General features: G+C 37.2%; 1 protein-coding gene across 1 annotated transcript in view; it reads right to left on the reverse strand.

Moving 5' to 3' along the window:
• Positions 1-5515: 5515 nt before the first annotated feature.
• Positions 5516-21071, reverse strand: part of LOC149317574 (eukaryotic translation initiation factor 3 subunit E) — a 29430-nt gene continuing 13874 nt past the window's right edge. Inside the window, exons 6-13 of the mRNA XM_089517836.1 lie at positions 20210-20335; positions 18892-19016; positions 16552-16678; positions 15925-16026; positions 14087-14196; positions 8385-8487; positions 6053-6187; positions 5516-5683 (exon numbers count right to left, since the gene is read on the reverse strand). Coding sequence (XP_089373962.1) covers positions 5645-5683; positions 6053-6187; positions 8385-8487; positions 14087-14196; positions 15925-16026; positions 16552-16678; positions 18892-19016; positions 20210-20335 — 867 coding nt within the window. The 3' untranslated portion in view covers positions 5516-5644. The remainder of the gene's footprint in view (positions 5684-6052; positions 6188-8384; positions 8488-14086; positions 14197-15924; positions 16027-16551; positions 16679-18891; positions 19017-20209; positions 20336-21071) is intronic.

The raw sequence follows: 21071 nt of genomic DNA on the forward strand, positions 1-21071 counted from the left end.
GCACTCAGGGACAGCATGATGGAGAGGGGAGTGTGTGCAGGGATGGCATGGGGAGGGTACGACCAGGTGTCACCCCTCTTCTGGGGTGTCCCAAGGGCCATCCAATCCACCCCCTGCCCTGCAGTAATACACAATCAAAGCACTCCCAATAGATGGCCATCCAGCCTATTTAAAAAGTCCAAAGAAGAAGACTTCACTACATTTCAAGGGAGTGTATTTCAGTGTCAAATAGCTCTTGCTGTCAGAAGGTTCTTCCGAGTGATGAGGTAGAATGTCTTTTCCTGTAGCTTGAATCCATTGCTCTGCTTCCTATTTTGTAAACAAACTTGCTCCTTCTTTCATATGACATCCTTTCAAATATTTAAACATGGCTATCATGTCACCCCTTAACCTTCTCTTCTCCAAGCTAAACATACCCAGTTCCCTAAGTGACGCCTCATAAAGCATGGTTTCCAGACCCTTCACCATTTTGGTCACCCTCCTCTGGACATGCTCCAGCTTGTCAACATCTTTTTTACTGTGGTGCCCAGAACTGGACTCAGTATTCTAGGTAAGGTTTGACCAAAGCAGAATAGAGTAGCACTATTATTTCCCTCCATCTAGACACTATACTCCTACTGATGTAGTCTAGAATGTTCTTGGCATTCTTAGCTATTGCATCACATTGCTGACTCATGTTCTGTCTGTGGTCCACCATTCTCCTAGATCCCTTCTGTAGGTATTGCCATCAAACCATTTGCCATCCATTCTGTATCTGGGCATTTCATTTTTACTGCCCATGTGTAGTATCCTACATTTCCCCCTGTTGAAATTCACTATTGTTAGTTTTGGTCCACCTTTCTACTCTGTTAGTCATTTTGAATTCTGAATTTGTACTCTGGGGTCTTGGCTACCCCTCCTAGTTTAGTGTCATCTGCAAATTTGATAAACATACTCTCAAATTTGATATGTTGGCAGATTGCAGCTCTCTGAATCCCTAGCCAGCACAACCAATGGTGAGGAATACTGGGAGCACAGTGCAACATCAGGAGAAACACATATTGCCCGGTCCTAAATGCTTGGCTTTTCCCTTCTTAGGACACCTACATGCCTAACAATAAACATCAAACACATAAATACTTGAATCGCATTCCCTATAGACTAGAATGGTGGGGGGGGGGGGGGACACCTGGTTACAATTATAGTCAGTAACAAACATCATCAGTAGTGTTTTTCATGTCAACCTCTTATTGGCTCCAAACTTTACTTCAGTATTATTAAAGCAGTTGATTTAAATACAGAAAGCATCATTTGAGCAGCCAGAAAGATCAGAAGCCTCTATTATTTTGTAAATATGCTATTAACATCACTATGGTGGGTTTTTTAAAAATTATTTGATAGTGGCATCCATTGTCCTGTTATTAATAGAGATAAAATTAACATTTAAAATGCAGCAAAATGGAAAGGCATATTAAAATGTGTAATGCACTTTAGTCATAGGTTATTACAGAATAAATTAATTAGTGAGTTTTGCTTTGGGCATCTGTTTGTGCACCACACAAAAGCATGCCTCTTGAGCCTCAAACATCACACATGCTGGCTAACACACCATCCCCTCTTTGAGGACAGAGAAGAAACAGAGTGGCAGTTACCCAGTTGTTAGTCTGCACCTGACAGAGGACCAAAAAAGCCAAAGTGCCATTGGAGGTGCTGTGCATCCTTCATTAAAATGGATTAACTGAAACCTGTGTTAGCTTCCCCCCCTTTTTTTAAACTCAGAACTACAACTTTTTAAAGCAGCTTTTTGATACAGAAAATATGTTGGCAGTTTCTATGTTTACAAGCAACATTCCATTTTAATCTTTCAAAAAATGTATCTTAAATTATTACACAATACTACTTTTGTCAACTATCATCAATGTGTGATGTGACCATTGCTCAATCTAAGCTGCTTTAGCACTCGGGGTGGGTGGGTTATATAATAGGCCAGGATCCAAATCTATGGGCATCTGTATGCAAGCAAAAACCACAGGAATGCTCAAAGCTTCATTTGTCTCACTGAGGAACATACTCCCAATGAAATACATTTAAAAAATAAAATAAAATAAAATCTGAAATTGGGTTGTCTGACTGAGTGCCATGTCTTCCCATTGCTTCCAGTACTACCCATTTCTTCATTGGATTCCAGCCATAGTTCATAAATTACAAGCAATGTGTACTCTTCAAGGTTGCCAAGAAAAGGTGTGTCCCCTTTCTGCCTTAACCTTTATTTTTTCTTGCCAAGCAAATGCTACGCATTTACTTGCTATTGTGTTTTTTATAAGTTGTAATGGTCTTACATTGTACTTTCATTTCATGCTAAATCTTATTTAAAAGAGGAGACAAACATTAAACATGGATGCTGAATGTTCAGCAAGAAAGATATCCCAAATACAAATGCACTAGCTGTTTAATATTAATGGCACTGATACTGGCAGTTTGGTTTTTAATTCTTTTCACAATCCTTAGCATAGGATTATCTTTTTCACTGGGTTGAGTTGGTCCACCAGTTTCTTTACTAATAAGTCCATTGCCTGTTCAGAACCCTTCATTATTATTATTATTATTATTATTATTATTATTATTAATTTATATAGCGCTGTAGATTTACACAGCACTGTACATACAAATAATAAAATCAATAAAAATGAAACCTGCCAATGGCGTACACTCTACAAAATACATATAAAACAATAGGTACGAATACAAGATAGAATTAGATAAAATAAGCAGACAATAATTAAAAACATCAATATCAAATATCAAATCAAATATCAGATAATCTTCACTGAGTGTTTCCAGATACTATGCCCCAATATATATCACTTTTCTCTCACTTTAATTGAACCACACTTCCCATGTTGTTGTCCATTGATTTCACTGAGATCATTATCATTTAGTTTTCTTGGAATTTTCACCATCCTGAAACATTTGGAGTCATCCACATGTAGTCTCCTCACAGCTGCTCACCACAACTCAGCCACATCAAGTTGTTTACATAAATGAATTAATTACTATATGGGTTCTTAAGGGACCCATGTTTAATGTCTTTTACTGAAGGAAAGTTAGCAACCCATTGTGCAAGCCAATATAAAACAGAGTTCAAATTGTCTTGCTTTCTCTTGTAGACCAGCAATGAAGTTAACCTTAATTCTGACAACACCAAACTCCTGAAATAAAAGTGAGATGTAGCCAACAATGTATGACCCTCATCCAGAAAGCAATTACAGCTCCCCATTTGGAAAATACACCTGGCTCTATTCATTTAAAGTAGGATTCGCTCCCAAAGCAGTTTACAATTAAAACCCAAATATACAATTATCAGGGACATGCAGCAGCATTTTGCCCTCATTTCAGTTTCAGATGCTTTTGATTAAACTACAGGGGCAAAAGAGCTACATGTGTAAAGTACAAGACAGATTATGATGTATGCTCCTTCAAGGCAGCTTTCCTATATGATTCTCATGAAGGCTTTTTTTAAAGTATGCAACAACCTTAGCTTAGCTGCACTGACACTAGAAATTTTTTACTCTTATTTTAAATAATTAGTTTGGAAAGAGTCCTAACTGGAGACTTAAAGTTTTTAAACAGTTACCCTATTTGTTTTCATAGGATGAGCTAGTTAGTTTCAACTCACTCTAGTTTAAAGCTTGATACACTTGTTCCTTGAATCTGAAGATCCAATATTCATTTAGCACCAGTTCTGTTAGATGCACATATACGTGTGTGTGTGTATGTATGAATGTAGAAATTTTCAAACCACATGTTTTTTTATCTTTAATTACACCTGTGTTCTCTGCCATCTGCTTCTTGCACATGCCAAAATATTTAAAGCTAGTGTTTAAATTTAAAGCTAAGTACAAAACAAACTCTACCTGGACAACAGGTGTCCAGCAGGGAGCAACAGCAAAAAAGATTTAGAATGCAATGGTAAAAATAATATGAACAGGAAATCAAACCTCAGATTTCTTGGTGTCCAGGCATATAACAAATACGATACAAAGACTGGTCCCCAATTTTCTAAATGAAAATATTGCAAGTTTCTAGCCATGACAATTATGAACAAAACAAGGTGCCAGTTATATTCAATGTATATTAAAAATTAAGTCAGTTGCCAAGTTCCAGCCACACTTAAAGGTGACTCAATGTTGTAAGGCTGTCTACATCACAGTTTTTCCATCAGCACACAAGTATTAATGGCAACAGTACAAAGATAAATCAAAATGAGCAAGAACTGCTCATAATGCTATTCCTATTAATTGATTCCATTATGTACAAGACCTCATAAGATTACCGTCTTGAGAATGAGTAAGATCCACCTAAGTGTCCATTGTCTATGGACTGCAGCAACACAAATCTGTTAACAAGCCATGATGGAACTTACTATTTGCAGATGGTTGCCTTAAACAGAGTCAGGTGCATGGTGCACAAGCCCAGTATTGCTTACTTCCAAGTTGTCAGGCATGAAAGTCTATACAAGTTTCTTTTAACTTGAACCAGCAAGTAAACAGATTTGATTTCCTGTTCATATTATTTTCATTATTTTATTCTAAAACTCTTCTACTGTTGCTCCCTGTTGTCCAGGTGGAGTCTGTTTTGTACTTAGCTTAAAACACTACCTCTAAGAAGCACCTGGCAGACAACATAGATATAATTAAAGATCAAAAAGCTTGATTTGAAATCTCACTATATGTACATACATGCACATCTAACAGAACAGGTGCTAGATGGATACTGGATGTTCCGATTCAAGGAACAAGCATATCAAGCTCTAAACTAAAGGGAGTTGAAACTCCCTGTCTTAACATGAAGTCATCATACATTCAGTGTCACTAATCCCAAATGTTTTGTATTTTGGGCTGCTATGTCTATGAAAATAAAGACTGTGATTTGAGATATTCTTGACTTTTCTTTCTACACTTTATAAGGAAATAGATTTATAATTATAGTTATCTTTTAGGTTATGTATCCTTTGTAAAGCAATCATTCATTCCTCATACCTCTGATTCTGTCCTATCTTCTACATAAAATACACATTTCATCATTCTACTATATTAATACTTTTAAGTTTCTTTTTCAAGATATGGTGATCATAATTGCATGCAATATGGAAAAGCAGACACCTGTATAATGGCAATACATTTCATATTGATTATTTTTCTATTTGTGATAATGAAACACTTGTGACACAGATACAGTACATTTTCTTGTTGACTACTAGTTTCTCTTGTCATTTCAAAGTATGAAATTACTTGAGAATAGTAAGAACCACACTCACAGTCAAAGTAGCACCAAGTCCAAACCTTTTTTTTTTTTTTTTAAATTACATCCTGTGGTGGGAACTTAAAAAATTAGGGATGTTTATCAATAACAGTTGCAGTTTTAAGTGAATATTTAAACTTTACATTCAGTTTTTGAAGCTTTTATAGAAATTGCTAGCTTTGTTGCCTTAAGCAAAATGTTGTTATACATACTCAATTAAAGGTAGACAACCAGCTGATTAAAAGTAGCCAATTTTATTCAAATCATCATGTGCTGCAAAGTTCACATAATTGCCACCTCTTCAACATAGTACATAATTGAAGTCCTTATCAAACTGAAGTTGTCTTTCTTCCACAGAAGTAGTTCAATAGAAGCCAGAGTCTTGAGTTGCCCAGTTTGGTGCCTTGGAAAAAACCAAATATGAAAGTCAGAATATGTAATAGATTGCATTCCAAGATGACAAAATCTGAAAGCAAATCCTGTTTGAGAAACATTTTTACATCTACTTTTGTTAAGAGTAATAAATATAGCTGTGGTAAAGTTTAGTTATGTGCACATGGATTTACTTTTAGAAACAGAAATATTTAACACTAGATGCATTTACAGTATCTGTATATTCCAAGCGTAAAGATGAATAATTAAACAGACAAATGCCACAAATATATATTCTTGCTGTACTAAAATATCCCAGGGTGATCCTTCACCATCTTTATTGAGTCTTTCATTTTCGAGAATTCTACTTGCATTGACACAATACAGAATTTGTGATTACCTCAGCCCGACTGCCCTGGTTAAGTTTTTTCTCTATATTCATAGCCAACATCTGACTCCGGAAAGACAAGCTTTTGGTCTTTTCAATCACTTGCTGATAAGGTGATACTGCATTGTTCCCCATAACTACATGACCCTAAAAAGAAAAAAAATCAACAAAAACAAATGTAAGTTGTACACTGTGCAATCAGGACTAGTTAATGCATTTATTTTATGTTTATGGTCACTAACCAGAACCTACAGGATACAGTTTATCTCTTTACATAAGGAAAGGCTTTGTACAGCTACATACACAAATCAAAAGACATGTTATTCTTTCCATCTATATGTCAGTGCTGAATAGGGCTGACTGTAACTTTTGTTTTTTTAATGTTTAAAATATAAATGCTCCTCACACTCCCAGAAACTCTATATAAAGTACAAAACATGCCTTGTTTTCTAGTACTCATCCTTTGTTTCATTTCCACAAAATCCCAGTGCAATGTAACCACCCTCTTAAATTAAGAGTCTATTTGGAAAAAAGGTACAGTTGGTAATGACACTGAAAATGCACTTTCCCAGTTGACAAGTTTCTCACTGAACTTCTACTTAAAATCTGAGGAAGTATTAATAATTTAATGAGTTGTTAGAGAGTACTACTGGTAAAATGCTGCAATACTATCTACAGAATTTTACTTTATATTGCTGATTTTACCAGCTTCTGCCAACTTAGAACCAGAGATCTTCTTAAACCCTGACTCCCACCACTTCAACTCCTGTTAATATAGTATCTGGTAGTAAGGTATGTTAAAACCCCACTTCTTTCATCAATCTCAGCAACATTCCAACCCACACAACTTTGGAGCTTAATTATGTTTAATTATATTTACCCAGTTGTTTCTGATCTACCACAGATTAAAGAGCTGTATTCACATTCAAGTCTCCCTAACCAGATAGTTGGCATCTAATGAATTCTGCTTTCCTTCTGCTTTATTGCATGGATTATTAAGCATTACGTACTAAGCATGATATTGAGAAAGATCATAGTACAGTGGCAGAATGCATGCAGAAGTCCTCAGGTTCAATCTCTAGCATTTTGAATTAAAAAGATGAGGTATTAATTTTTATGCAAAGCTTGGGTTTCCCCAAGTTAATTTCTGGCTGGTAGATAACTGGAATAAAGATTACTTAGATATCCTTTACTTTCTCTTTTTTATTTCCTAATGAAACTTAAAATTTCATGATCTTGCTTGAACAATCTAAAATCAGTGGTACTCAAATAGGCTGTCCCTGGACTACTGCCAGTGCATGAGCCATCAGTTGCTGGTCTGTGACTTTCCAAGGGGAAAAAAGAAACAACCTAGTCAATGGGCACAAATATGGTACTGGCCCATAAGACACTGGGGAAATAGTTCTCAGTCTTCCATATTGAAACATAAAGGCCCAGGAGGAAGAAAAGATCCAGTCTCTCCCCACTCTTGGATAATTGAAAAGAAAACTGAGTATTTTACTGTAGCTGATGAATAAAATTTTGAATACATGCTCTTCGTATATTTATTCCTCCTCAAGTTATTTCTTAAAAACTAGATAACAGGGAGACTTTTTATATGATAGGTACAGTCTCTGACCAGTGCAATTCCTGATTTTGGTATCCTTTTCTAAGTTTTCTTTATGGGAATGAATGTTTTATGCCTGCTTGACACTACAGATGCTAAATGAAAGAGAAAACTATTTTGTCTTCTCTAATGTTGATAGTTTCTTCTGCCTTATTGTTTCTGCTTGCTCCTAATAAAGAGGCAAAACCAAAGCGGTTCCTTACAGTTCAGACCTTTGTAGTTCCAACTGTAACAGAAATTAAAGATTTTAAAAAAGGAATTAAATTGTTTAACTATTGTCTGACTGAACGGCATTTCTATGGTAATTTTATACCAATGTTATATAATAGTATGTCTGTCATATGTTATGTTGCTAAAGTAACAAAGTGATCTTCAATCTGTAAATAGTATCACATATTTCAACTTTTCCCAATTTTTTCATTTCCCCCTTTGAAAGAAACAATTCCTCCTACATGGCTTCAAAGTTTCCAAAAATTTTAGATCTCTATCCCCACAGTAAATAGCTTAAGAAACCATCTGTTCCATATGTGCCTTGTGATGGTGTCTTCCTTCACAAAAAGTGCTATGAGTCATCTGAGCATCTATGAGTTGTCTTTTTTTAAAAAAACTTATAAGTGTGTGGGGGGACAGAACAGCAAAATACAAAACAAAACCAAAAAAAACTTCAGCTTCCTGCAGCTAGTAATGACTTACAATTTTCCCTAAACAAATCAGATTATACCATAATGTAAATCTTACCAATTTTGAATCTATCTTGGCATCCAGTCTTGCGTTCCTGATTAAATTCACAATCCATCGCTCAGCTTCATCAGGGGTCATATTTAACTTGTCAGCCAACATACTGAGAAAGGAATATATACATATATATAATAAACTGCATAGTTTAACCTTTGTATTGTGTTTTTACTCAGCAATATTTAGAATCATTAGAAAACAGCTAAATAACTGATCTAATTGTTGCGACATGGTTGCCAGTTTTGTTTCAAAGGTCTTGTGTTTATCTTATTGTTCAACTATTTAGAAAAGAATAAACCAGCTTTGAAATTGTAATAGCTGAAAACAACTAGTCAAGAAGGAAACATGGGAAAACAGAATTACCTTATACCAATCAGTAATACTATCAAAGGATTGAGATTTAAAAAGAATGAGCTTGTTAAATTTAGTATCAGGGAGAGAACTAGGTAAGCGTTACAAATCTGAGACACTGGTCGAAAACATACTACAGAAAAATGCAGTTTGAGACCACTTTAACTGCCCCTGCTCAAGGCTAGGAAAAGAGGGACCCGAACAGCCTACTCTGCCAGAGTTCTGGTGCCACAATAAACTACAATTCCTAGGATTCCCTAGCACTGAGCCAGGATAATTAAAGGGGACTCAAACTGGATTATTTCTGTAGTGTATTTCGGATAAATGGGGCTATACAGATCGCCCCTTTACTGGCTCGATCGATGCCGCAGCAACCGCATGCCATGGCACCACTGATCTGGCAACTGTAAAGCACAAAAAGGAGCCAGAAAAAACACCTCAAAGGGGCACCATCGCTGCCGCAACATGGTGTGGTGATGCCCCTTTGGCGCTGCACCATTTGCACACAGTGCCAAAGGTACATCATGGTGCCGCTGTGTGGATCGGCACATACCAAAATGGCATCTCGGTGGTGACGTTAGGACGTTGAGCGTGAGAACGTTCAGCCCTGACTCTGCCCACAGGTCGGTGCTTATTGCCGGTCAGTCCAGGGCCAATATTGCCTACTTTGCATATTTTTGACTGGAATCATTAATACCTACTGTGGATTCATGTGCTTAATAGCTGGCTATAGTTATGTGCTGTCTAGACAACTTGAATGTATGGCATATCTATGGATGAGAGGCTTCTACAATGTCATGCTAACTAAGGACTTGGACTCAGGACCATGGCCTCTTTTACTGCATTCAATCGTCTGTAATTACAGTCTTCTTTCTTCCTGCTTCCTTAACTAGCATCATATTCTCCCATGTGTCATGTTTTCTCATGATCAGTCCAAACTACAGTAGCTTCAACTTAGTCATTTTGGCTTCCAGTGAGAATTCGGGCTTGAGTTAATCTATAACCTAGTATAATTATTACTGGTGGTTGATGGTATCCATGAAACTCTCCTTCAGCCTCACATTTCAAATGAGTTGAAATGAGTTGGAACTCACTTGTCTTTTAGTAACTATTCTGGGAAGAGTTTCAAATTAACTCCAACAAAGCAATTGACAAAAGGTACTTTTATATGTTGTATCAGATAAACTCTTCATAGTACCTAAGAGTTTGAAGCAGGTTTTTAACAACTGGATCATTACTTCAAGAATGCCACATTATGACTAAACTTATCCCAATTTCTTGTTTATGGAACAAACCAAAAGTTGAGTCTCTCCACTGATGGTAAACCACTCCACCCTTTGGCTATCTATAAAAATTGGCATTTCTTTCTGTGTTTCACATATTTTAGTCTTATGAATTTTATTCTCCTCCCTGCTTCTAGATTTTAAGAGCCCTGGTGGCGCAGTGGTTAAATGCCTGTACTGCAGCCACTCACTCACAAACCATTAGGTTGTGAGTTCAATTCCAGCCAGGGGCTCCAGCTCGACTTAGGCTTGCATCCTTTCAAAGTTGCTAAAATGAGTACCCAGATCGTTGGAGGCTATTGGTTTACACTTTATAAACCACTTACGGAGTGCTAAGTGGTATAGAAATGTACCAAATCATTTTTCCCTTATCCCTTTTCATTGATGACCCTGGAATGTATATATCGACTTCCCCTTCTATCTGGCCCTTTTGTTGTTAGTATTACTATGTTGTTTTTAATGCTGTTTTTAATTGATTTTATTGGTATGTTTTTATATATAATTGTTCGCCGCTTTGATCAAAATTTTGGAAAAGCGGGTTACAAATAAACTATATTACTATTATTATTATTACTTGCTATTGTTATTTAGTAATTCCCAGTGTTTTTAATCTGAAATCTCACCGATAAACAATACCATGGGCCCTTGTTATCAGCTGGGGTTTGGTTCTGGGACCCCTCGTGGATAACAAAATCCTTGGATACTCACATCACATTAATTATAATGACACAATAAAATGGAAAATCAAGATTTGCTATTTGGAATTTATACTTTTTTGGAATATTTTCAAGCTGTGGATGCTCAAATCCGTGGATAAAAATCCATGGATAAGAGGGCAGGTTGTACCAGTGTTTATTAATTGCAATGCAATTTCTACCAATACTATTTCAATGTAAGTCATAAAGTAAGTTTTACCTTATGACTGCTTGTGTTAAGGTAAAATAAGGGCCAGTACAGACATGTCGCCCCTTTGGATGCTGGATTGGGGCTGCAGCAACTGCACACTGTGGCCCTGATCTGGCTAATTGCTGGCTCAAAAAGAGGTAGCAAAATGCAAATCCCTTTTGAGCTAGTAAAAGTGTGCCCTTTCCACTGCAGCACGGCTTTGCGGCGTCTGAATGCCATGCCGCTAGTGCGCCATAGAAGCCAGCCAACGTGTGGGCAGGAGGGAGGCTTCTGGGTGCTGTCGCAGTGTGCGTCATGTGTATGCCATGCCCCCACACCACCTGCAAGGTGGCTATTAATGTTGGTCTGTACTGGCCCTAAGTCAACTTATTAAAGTTGCAGACATTATATTCAACTGCTTAATTTCAAATACACAGTAACTTATTAAAAACTAACTTGTTGGTACTATAGACTAATGAACACAATACACTACATACGTGTTGTGTTCATTAGTTTTCATAAAGATCCGTAAAACTGAAGATTATGATTAGCCAATAATACGTATATTAGAGACTCAAAAATATTCTGAAGAAACTTAATGGAGGCGGATGTTGTCCTTCCTTCTGGAATTTGTAAATCTGTGTTCTTTGAAAATAAAGATCTAGAGTGCAAATCAGCTTACCTGGATTTTTAAAATCTAGTTACTAGTTCCAACTATAATACAGATCCATTGAATCAACTGCTGAGTGTGTCAGCACATACATAAATACTATTAATTCAATTGACTAATTAATTTGGACTAGCAACTGTATTTAAGGCAATGGATAGGATGGATATGGGGAAAAGTGGTTGGTTCTGATCATCTAGAGACAGAAATGTACCAAAGAACTTCACCCTACTATATGTTATCAAAACAAAGACAGGTTCCTATCAAAATAGCAAAGCAGAAACAGGGATTTATAATCTCTCTCCAGGACTTTTCAATTAATCATTTCTTTGTCCAACCAATGCACATCTGTTTCTCATTTCTTTCACAAAGGCATCACAGTACCACAGCACTCATGAAGTAATTTGGGGGGAATTATCTAGGGAAATAGAATACTTCCTTCACACAGCAACAAACACATGAGATGAAATTTGTCTGCTTAACCAGCACAAGTACTACTGATCATTTCCAGTGACAAATGAGTGACAAATTAAGATGGTTGCATAATACATCGCATGGCTGGTTATAAGAAGCACACAACTCCTTTACTACAGCAGTTCCAACTGTTAATAATCTTTCTGGGCACAAGTCAAAATGCTAATTATGTTCTGTGAATGTGTCCAGATTAACTGAAGGACTGTATTCTTCCATATGAGCCTACATGGGCTTTGGGATCTTCAGGGAATCCCATCTCTTGGTGCCAGCACACTCAGAGGCATGTCTGGTGATTACATGGGAAGGTATCTTCTCAATGACTACCCTGAGGCACTGGGAAAAAAAATCCTAGGAAATTTCTAGACTGACTCTCTTTGATGTTCTTCTGTCAGCAGGTAATGACTTACTTCAATAGGCTTTTGGGAATTATCTGTTTTTAATGACCCCCCCCCCCAAGTTTACAAGTAACCTTTATTGAGTTGCCTGTATTAAGATGTAGATAGTCCTGCTCACCAGTTTTCATAATAAAAGTTTTTAATGGTGTGATGTACTGGTTTCATTTCTTGTCTTATACTGCTATGTCATTATATTTAATGGGACTTGAGCATCCATGGATTGTGTTATACATGGGGGATCTTGGAACCAAACCCCAGCGTATAACAAAGGTCCACTGTATTTATGATGTTTTAATTTTTTAAATTATTTTTAATTCTATTGATAACTGTATTTTAACGTTTTGTGTTTTGTGTTTTTATCTGTATCCACCTTAATTTTTTAAGGTGCCTTGAGTCTCTATGCAAGTGGAAAAGGCAGGAAATATTACTACTACTACCACCACCACATGAGACTTCCATTCCAGGTGCAGTGACTAATTAAGTTAGAGAACCTAATCAAATATCCATCCTGTTGTTGCACTGATTCATTCATGTTCCTTCCTCAACTCTATCTGAAGACAGTAATCTACAGCAACTAATATTCTTTCAATTTTATCATAACAGGTCAGCCTGATGTGACAACTCTGAAAGAAGAGTCATCTCGAAATTCACATAGTGCCTCCCTGTTATCTGCAGGCTTGTCATCCATGGATTTAAGCATCCACGGATGGCAAGCCCCATTGTCCCCAATGGCAGCACGTGCATGCGGCTCCACTAGCGGCCGCCCATTCATCATACCACCATTAAGGACAATGGGGCTTGAGGCCCTGCATTTTTTGTAGAGTGTGTATCCAGAACAGATTCCCCCATGGAGACAAAGGTCTGACTGTACCCATGTTCTCTCATACAAATTCCCACTCAGGGTGGCTACAAAGAAAAAAGGTTTTGTTGTCTGGTTTCTGCCTTTCTCAGAATAATAGTGAACACACTCAAGAAAATGCTGGAACTATCCCAATCCCAACACCTGATCTTTGAAACAGTGCACACACATATAGATGAATACTGTATTTTCTGGCATATAAGACTACTTTTTAACCCAGGAAAATCTTCTCAAAAGTCGGGGGTCATCTTATACGCCGGGTTTCATCTTATAGGGAGGGTGCTGAAACCTCTGAGCCGGACTAGAGAATCTGTGGGCTTTGTATACAATACAGTCCAAGCAGGCTTTGTACACAACAGGTTTTCCTGCTAAGTACCTGCATGTCATAAGCATCTGAATTAAAATTACCACATTGAAATCAAATCTGATGTTTTTTAAATTTTTATTTGGTGTGCGTTGGAAGAGAAGTAGTCTTATACGGCAAGTATATCCCAAACTCTATATTAGCTGGAAAAGTTGGGAGTCTTATATGCCCAGTTATACACCGGAAAATACGGTAGTAAGATTTTCTGAACCCCCTTCCCCACCTAATGAAGTACTAACAAACCATAATGGCACCAACCAATACAATGATTATATATTTAGATTAAATATTAAGCTTGTAACACGTATAAATACATATAAATGTACATTTACAGTTCAACTACTAATGAAGCACGTTCCCATCATGGTAACTGAAACCAATCATCTGACTACAGGTAACAATTTTATTAAATTTCTAGCACACTTACTTTATGCTGATGCACTGGTGGATACGGCAGAAAGTCTCAAATATAAAGAGCCGGGCATTCTCAATGAAGTCTTCAAGACAGGCCACCAAGAAGAAGTCATTAACAAGGACCTGCAAAACAACATACAGCTTGGCGAGTGGTAGAGAAAAGCCCAGAAAATAGTAAGATTACGAGCATGACTTGCAAGTATGTACCTTTCCTTAAAACTAGCCTGGTTATAAAAGAGCAACCAACAGCTCAACATTTCATTCTATGTGGTGCTTAGCTTACATGCCAGAATGCTGACTTCAACAAGCTGGCAAGTATCATTGCTGAATAATTTTAGGATTATTTTTTGTGGGCTTTTTGGGCTATGGGCTATTCCTGGGAGGGAGTGAAAGGATAGGCCCAACGCCATCGGGCCCGGCCGCAATTAAGAAAAAGAGCCCTCCCTCCAGTCCATCTGCCTTGGTCCAGGCCTCAGAGGGAGAGAAGAATGCCGACCTGATCCCCTCCCCCCTCACCATTCTCTTCTCCTTTTGTGTCATGTCTTTTTAGATTGTAAGCCTGAGGGCAGGGAACTGTCTATTAGCCCCTCTGTTGTAAGCCGCCTGGATTCCCAGTGATTGGGCAACATATAAATAAATCCTATTATTATTATTATTATTATTATTATTATTATTATTATGTGGCCGTGTGCTGGAAGAGTTTATTCCTATGTTTCACCAGCATTCACGCTGTATTGTTTTGATTGTTGTTCACCGCCCTGATCATAGGAAGGCCGGTATACAAATAATTTTATTATTATTATTATTATTTATTATCTGTGGCTGGCATCTTCAGAGAATGCTGGCATGGAAGTGAGTGGGGTATACACAGGAACATTAGAGACACTGCAGAGTGGGTCAGCCAGAAAAATCAGCAGTAGCAGAACACATTATGAACCACCCTGGGCATAAAATGCTATTTGAAAACACTGAAATTCTGGACCATGCCAACAGCTATGGGTCAGAATTCACAGGGAAGCCATTGAAATCCACAAACACCTAGACAACTATAACAGGAAAGAAGAAACCCGTACAGTAAACAAAGTTTGGCTCCCAGTCCTGAAAAACACCAAAATCAAGACCCAGCAAGTGCAAATGAAAACCACCCAGGGTAAGGAGGGGTTTCCCAGCAGACAATGGATCACTAATTAAATGTACACCCTGAGGCCTTGCCATTCAACAATAGACCAACATACAGATTAACATGTAAATTACTTCATCGCAACCAAAGGTCAGAGTGCTGAGGTTTGGGGCATGTGATCAGCATTCCAGGCCAGCATTCTCTGAAGATGTCAGCCACAGATGCTGGCGAAACATCAGGAATCAACTCTTGTAGTACACGGCCACACAGCCCGAAAAGCCCACAAAAATAATCCTAAAATCCATTTACAGACTGAAAATTGGACCTCATAGTCCAAATGTCAGGCATGATACTTGCCAGCTTGTTGAAGTCAGCATTCTGCTCCAGGCTGTCTTGGATGAAGCCAATTATCTAGACCCCTTTCAAATCCCATGCTCAGATCATGAGTTTTCTGCTCACATGCCCCAAACCTCAGCACTCTAACCCATAAAATGACTGCACAATACTGTGTTGGTCTGAGGGCAAGATAAGGAAGCAACTATCCACTTACTCTTGAATCTCCAACTAGTGTGTTTATAAAGGAAATGTTTTTCCCAATTTTTTATACTGATTTCCTGTTGATTTCTTGTGGCCCAAGTGATCATAAGTGCATATAACCATTTCACCATGCAATTAATCATGGTGGCCATTTATAGGCTTCTAATTAAACACATTTCTTAATGGTTTCTTACCGATTCACATTCTCTCAACTTTTTCTGAGCTCCATCAAAATCAAAGTTCACATACAAACATTCTACAAACTCTGTTATTGGATCCTTGTAGGTATACGATTCCTGCAAATTTAAAAATTCACAATTAAAAGTAGTTACCTACAAAAGGGCATATTACCAAAGGCATTTATAACAACTGCAACTCTGTTCAAGGTATGTTTCCAATACGGCTTCAAGCAGCAGGGACTTTATGTTGATACAACTGCTGATCACTTAAGATCACAACTGAATTCATACAACCATCTAGTTTTACTCAGAAAGTGGACACATAATATATTCTTTAGGGCAATGGACTGTTGTTGTTGTTATCAAATAATCATCTTCTCTAAGTCAAGGAGGTTAATAAGACAATTATGAAACATGTCTGATACATCACCTATTGGGTCCATAAACATGAATCAAAACAATTAATTTTTCATGATATCTTATGAGTAAAAAAATCATTTTTTCTTTTTAAATTATCTGAAATTGTTTAATTCTATTTTATATTAATTACATAGGTATTTAATGTGAAGCACTTGCAGATTTCATTGTATCAGGCAGTATGTAAGTGTTACAAACATAGATTATGAACAAATTAATCCTTACCTGTTGAATAACCTTCACCAGGTCCTTCAACACTTGTCTACGTTTTCGAACATCTTTGTTTGTTATTACTGCTGTAGTCAGATAGCGAAGAATGTGTGGACACATTGTCTGAATTGCATTAAGGTATCTGGATAAACAGAATATTATTCTGAGTAAGAAGCAGAAATTTTGAAGGAATGAGGAATACAAGATAGTTCAAGCTACTCTCCTGGTAGAAATCTATGAGTGCAAGTCTCTGTCTTGATCAAGCCTATCTAGCAGAGCAGAATATAGTTGGGAAAGAAATCATCTATGCAACTCAGATTCCTCAGCAAAGCCCAAAAATGAAATTTGTAAGCATATGAATGATTATGCATCTTCAACCTTTCCCGTCTAGCCTCTCAAAATATCATGGTAGTACAGCTTTTAACATCAGACACTATGCAGAGATCATAAACTGGAAGCACAGCAGGGAATCCAGGTATTTACACATACATGCAGAGATCTGAAGCCAACTGTCAGTTCCATCTAGAATATTCCCACTAAGCCAATGGAATATCTATAAACCCTGATTTACAAAGTTCCTACTCATTCAGTAGGTCTACTGTAGCTGGACCCAACAATTGGATTTAGGCCACAATCTCTCTGGTTTCATCTTTTATTCTTTACTAGACAGTTTACCATCTGTTTTTAAAATTTAAGTCTGTTTTAAGTAATTCAAATATATTCTGGTTTAGATCCCAACAAAACACACTTGCCATAGAGTTTACTTGCTGTCATAATAATATTTAATACACATTTTCAAATGCACATTTAAAAATACTGTAAGCTTAGCTTCCCTGAGCATAGCATTATGCCTTTAAGCACATTTTTGTACACTGTGAAGACTGATATGCCCTTTCTTAATGGTGAAACGAAATTATTTAAATTAATTTAACTGACATTCTCAGATACTATATCAGTTTCAAACTGAATATACTGATTCACTGTTACACGCAGCACTAAATGCACGAAGAGACAACAGCAAAACAGCTGCTGACATGGAACAATCTTAAAGCAAAATGTATTTCTACAAAATATCCTGGCATGCACAACCAGCAGCCTCCAGATGGTCCTTGGCTGAATGTTTGTGACTTCAACCTGCTCCTTCCCCACAACCAGGTTAATCTTCCAAACTGGGGAGACAAGATCCTGGCCAAGCTGAAAATTGAACCCTGGTCTCAAGAGTCACAATCTAACACTTAAACCACTACGCAACAATACTAGGCATCATAATAAAGTTCAGCAAACTTGGATGTATAGGGATTGGTTGAAACTGTTCAGTTTAGAAATATTGTTTGGCATCTGTTTGTCCAGTATGGATATAATTGCTACAAATGATAAACCATACCCATGAAACAGTGGAAGATAGCAATGAATCAGTGCATTACTTCATGCAACACTTACATCACCACCCAATTTCAATGAAATAAGATACACCTTAAAATCTTTGGTAGCTTTAAATGTAATACAATATCAGTGACAGCAAGCAGAGTTGAAGTTATCTCTATAGTAATTGCTCTTCCAAATTTATAAGAGCTGCTACCAAAATGACAATTGTAATGCTTATTACTTCAACATTTGCTACATTTCACAAGTGTAAAAACATTCAAACTCTAAGTATATTGCTAATACCACAGTTAACGTTCTAACACAAGCCATATGAAGATCTTAAACTGTTTCTGTTTCCAAAATGATGAAACTCAAGCACTTAGCTTTTTTCTCTTTCAAATACCTTTGACTTCTAAATGGTCTATACTCAGAACTACAGACTAAGAAACTATGAAGGAGTAACTTCCCAATGGCTTAAGAAGTTTGGTCCAAAACGCACTGCAGAAATCCAGTTTGAGACCGCTTTAACTACCCTGGCTCAATACTAGAGAATTCTGGAAACTGTAGTTTTGCCAAACATTCAGCCTTCTCTGTCACAAAAATTTGCTGCCACAACCAACTACAATTTCCAGGATTCCCTAGCACTCAGCTGGGACAGATAAAATGGTTTCAAACTGGATTATTTCTGCAATGTTTCACTTCACAATGGCTCAATAAGGCATGTACCAATACTTAGGATACTTAGGGCCAGTGCAGACATGCCTCTTCCAATCTCTTAACCACAGTTCATTACAGATGGTTTTGAGATGATGTAAGACGGTTTCAGAACCATCTACAATCTTCGATGTCCAAATATTTCTTTTCACAGGCTACATTAATCTGGAAGAAACACAGTAACCTTCCAATACTGATTAAACTTTTAACATTTCAGGTAGAAAACTATTCATGGTCTGTATCCATACACAACTTCCCATTTTTGGTACAACTCACTGAGGTTGATAAAGAAAGAGATCAATGATGTTATCTCTGCCTTTAGGATGGTTGAAGAAAACGAAGAGAGACCAGTGAATAAGCCATGTTCTCTGCTGAAGAGACTGAAGTGGAGAGCTGACAGACTGAAAAATACAAAGGTATTTTACTCAACTATTAATATTTACTATCAATTCCTACTTTCCATCCTACACTGTTCAGGAGGGCTACCCATTCTTCCAGGTTGGCTGCTTGATATCACAGGAGGTTGCTAAGCAAGCAGGTGGAAAATCTTTCTATCATTAATTTCCTCGAATTCTAGATCTAAGAATTTTAAAACATTTCCTTCTTCTAGGCCATTTTAACACAAAGCAGATCTGTCCCCTATTCTGCAAATCACTGTCAGTCAGTGGGTTGGATACCCCACGAAGTGAAGATTTTCAATAGCAGAAGTATACCACTAAGTAAAAACGGGAGGAGTTGATTTCATCAATTCTCCCCTTATTCTGGATTTCTCTATTCCATCTGAAAATCTTCACCAGAATCCTCCAGAATGGTATGGAAGGCAGGGAAATGGGCTGCAACTTGCAAAGGTAATACAATGCAAACTGGTAAAAATACTTCTTACTGCCCATTTGCTAACATTAACATCCTAAGGAGAAATTCATTTTAGAACAGTCCAACTGGTAAAAACAAATGCTCAGTTCAACCCTATCAATGAGCAATATATATCAAAGATCTAAGTCAGTATCACACAGCTTTCCAAACCAAGTTAGTTTTTTTTAAAATAAATATACTGTGAGAATTTTGTAGAGCATAAATTTAAAAAATGAACATTTGCATTTCTGTCAGAGTTGTGTATCTTGTGGAGGACCATGATATTTTGATCTTGTAATCAGGTTACAAATGAGGCTGTCAGACATCAGTACAGTCAGACCTCCATATCCACAGATTCTTTATACATGGGTTCCAGTTTCCATGATTGAAAATGATTCAAAAATATATAAAATTAAACAAAAGCAAATGATAGTTGTGTTATTTTGCTATAAGGCACACCATTTTACTGTGCCATTGGGGACATAATGGGACTTGATCATCCACTGATTTTGATGTCCACAGGGGGACCTGGAAGCAAACCCCAGCAGATACCAAAAGCCCACTGTATTCATTCTCTCTCACACTTTCAAGCCATATAAGGACACGCAAAAATGAGTCTGAAAAGTTGAACTATTTTAACCATGAGGAAAACATGAACTAGAATTCAATATCTGCTACCACCTCCAATCCCTTTCTCTTCCTACCTAGGTATCTTTCAGCGTATAATCAAAATAAAACTCACGTTATTATCAATTGTCTCTTTCAATCGTGTAAGGTCCTCCATGGCAGCATCCCAGTTCTGCACCAGAATTTCAGATGCCAGCTTTCCCCAGAGGGAACTCAAAGCATTTCTATCTGTTGATGGAACCTGTTTTGAATAAGTGAATCCAATTACAATAACCACAATAATTTAATATTTCTGTAGGTCAAACATTTTGATTAGAGACTTGCTGGCACCAGTAGAGAGAATATGCTTCTGACATGCTTGCTCCACAATTTTGGGAAAATGAGCTGTGTTTCATTTAGCAAATCAGTTTTGATTTTCAAGGAAACAATCAGCAGTAGTCATTTCCAAGGAGATTCAGCTGGAGATTATAAAAACCCAGGAAAGTCTAGAGAATTGGCAGCCACAGTTTCTGCTCAGAACATTCAGTGCAAGCAGTAAGGAGTCCTTTGTCAACAATACTTTAGTGTAGTATGGGTTTCACGCATTAATTTAAAAGGGTTTAAAGCTTAAGTGGTAAAACCACCAACTCTACTTAAAACCACTGCTAATCAGAATGAAGAAAATTCAGACAAAAACCAGGCCAGCATACCAATGTCTTGCACAGACTGTTAAAAGAGTGACAGATATAGTCGTCATTACTTCTATGTAATTTCAAGGCAAGGTATCTTTGTGTAATAGAGGGGAACCTCTTACAATTCCAGCAGGTACAGTTTCAGCCCAGTCTGGCATCTTTCAGCATATTAATGTATCAACCTTCTTATAACAGAATTTCACATATATGCCAAAAGAAAAAAAAGTCATATTTCAGGAAACACAATGCTGGCCGCACGCCCTTATGACTACTCTTTCAAGAATAATTACTCATTCAGGATAGAGT

Source organism: Sceloporus occidentalis, unplaced genomic scaffold (assembly GCF_023333645.1).
Source record: "Sceloporus occidentalis isolate IW3139 unplaced genomic scaffold, rSceOcc1.0.p SCAF_3, whole genome shotgun sequence".
Lineage (NCBI taxonomy): Eukaryota > Metazoa > Chordata > Lepidosauria > Squamata > Phrynosomatidae > Sceloporus > Sceloporus occidentalis.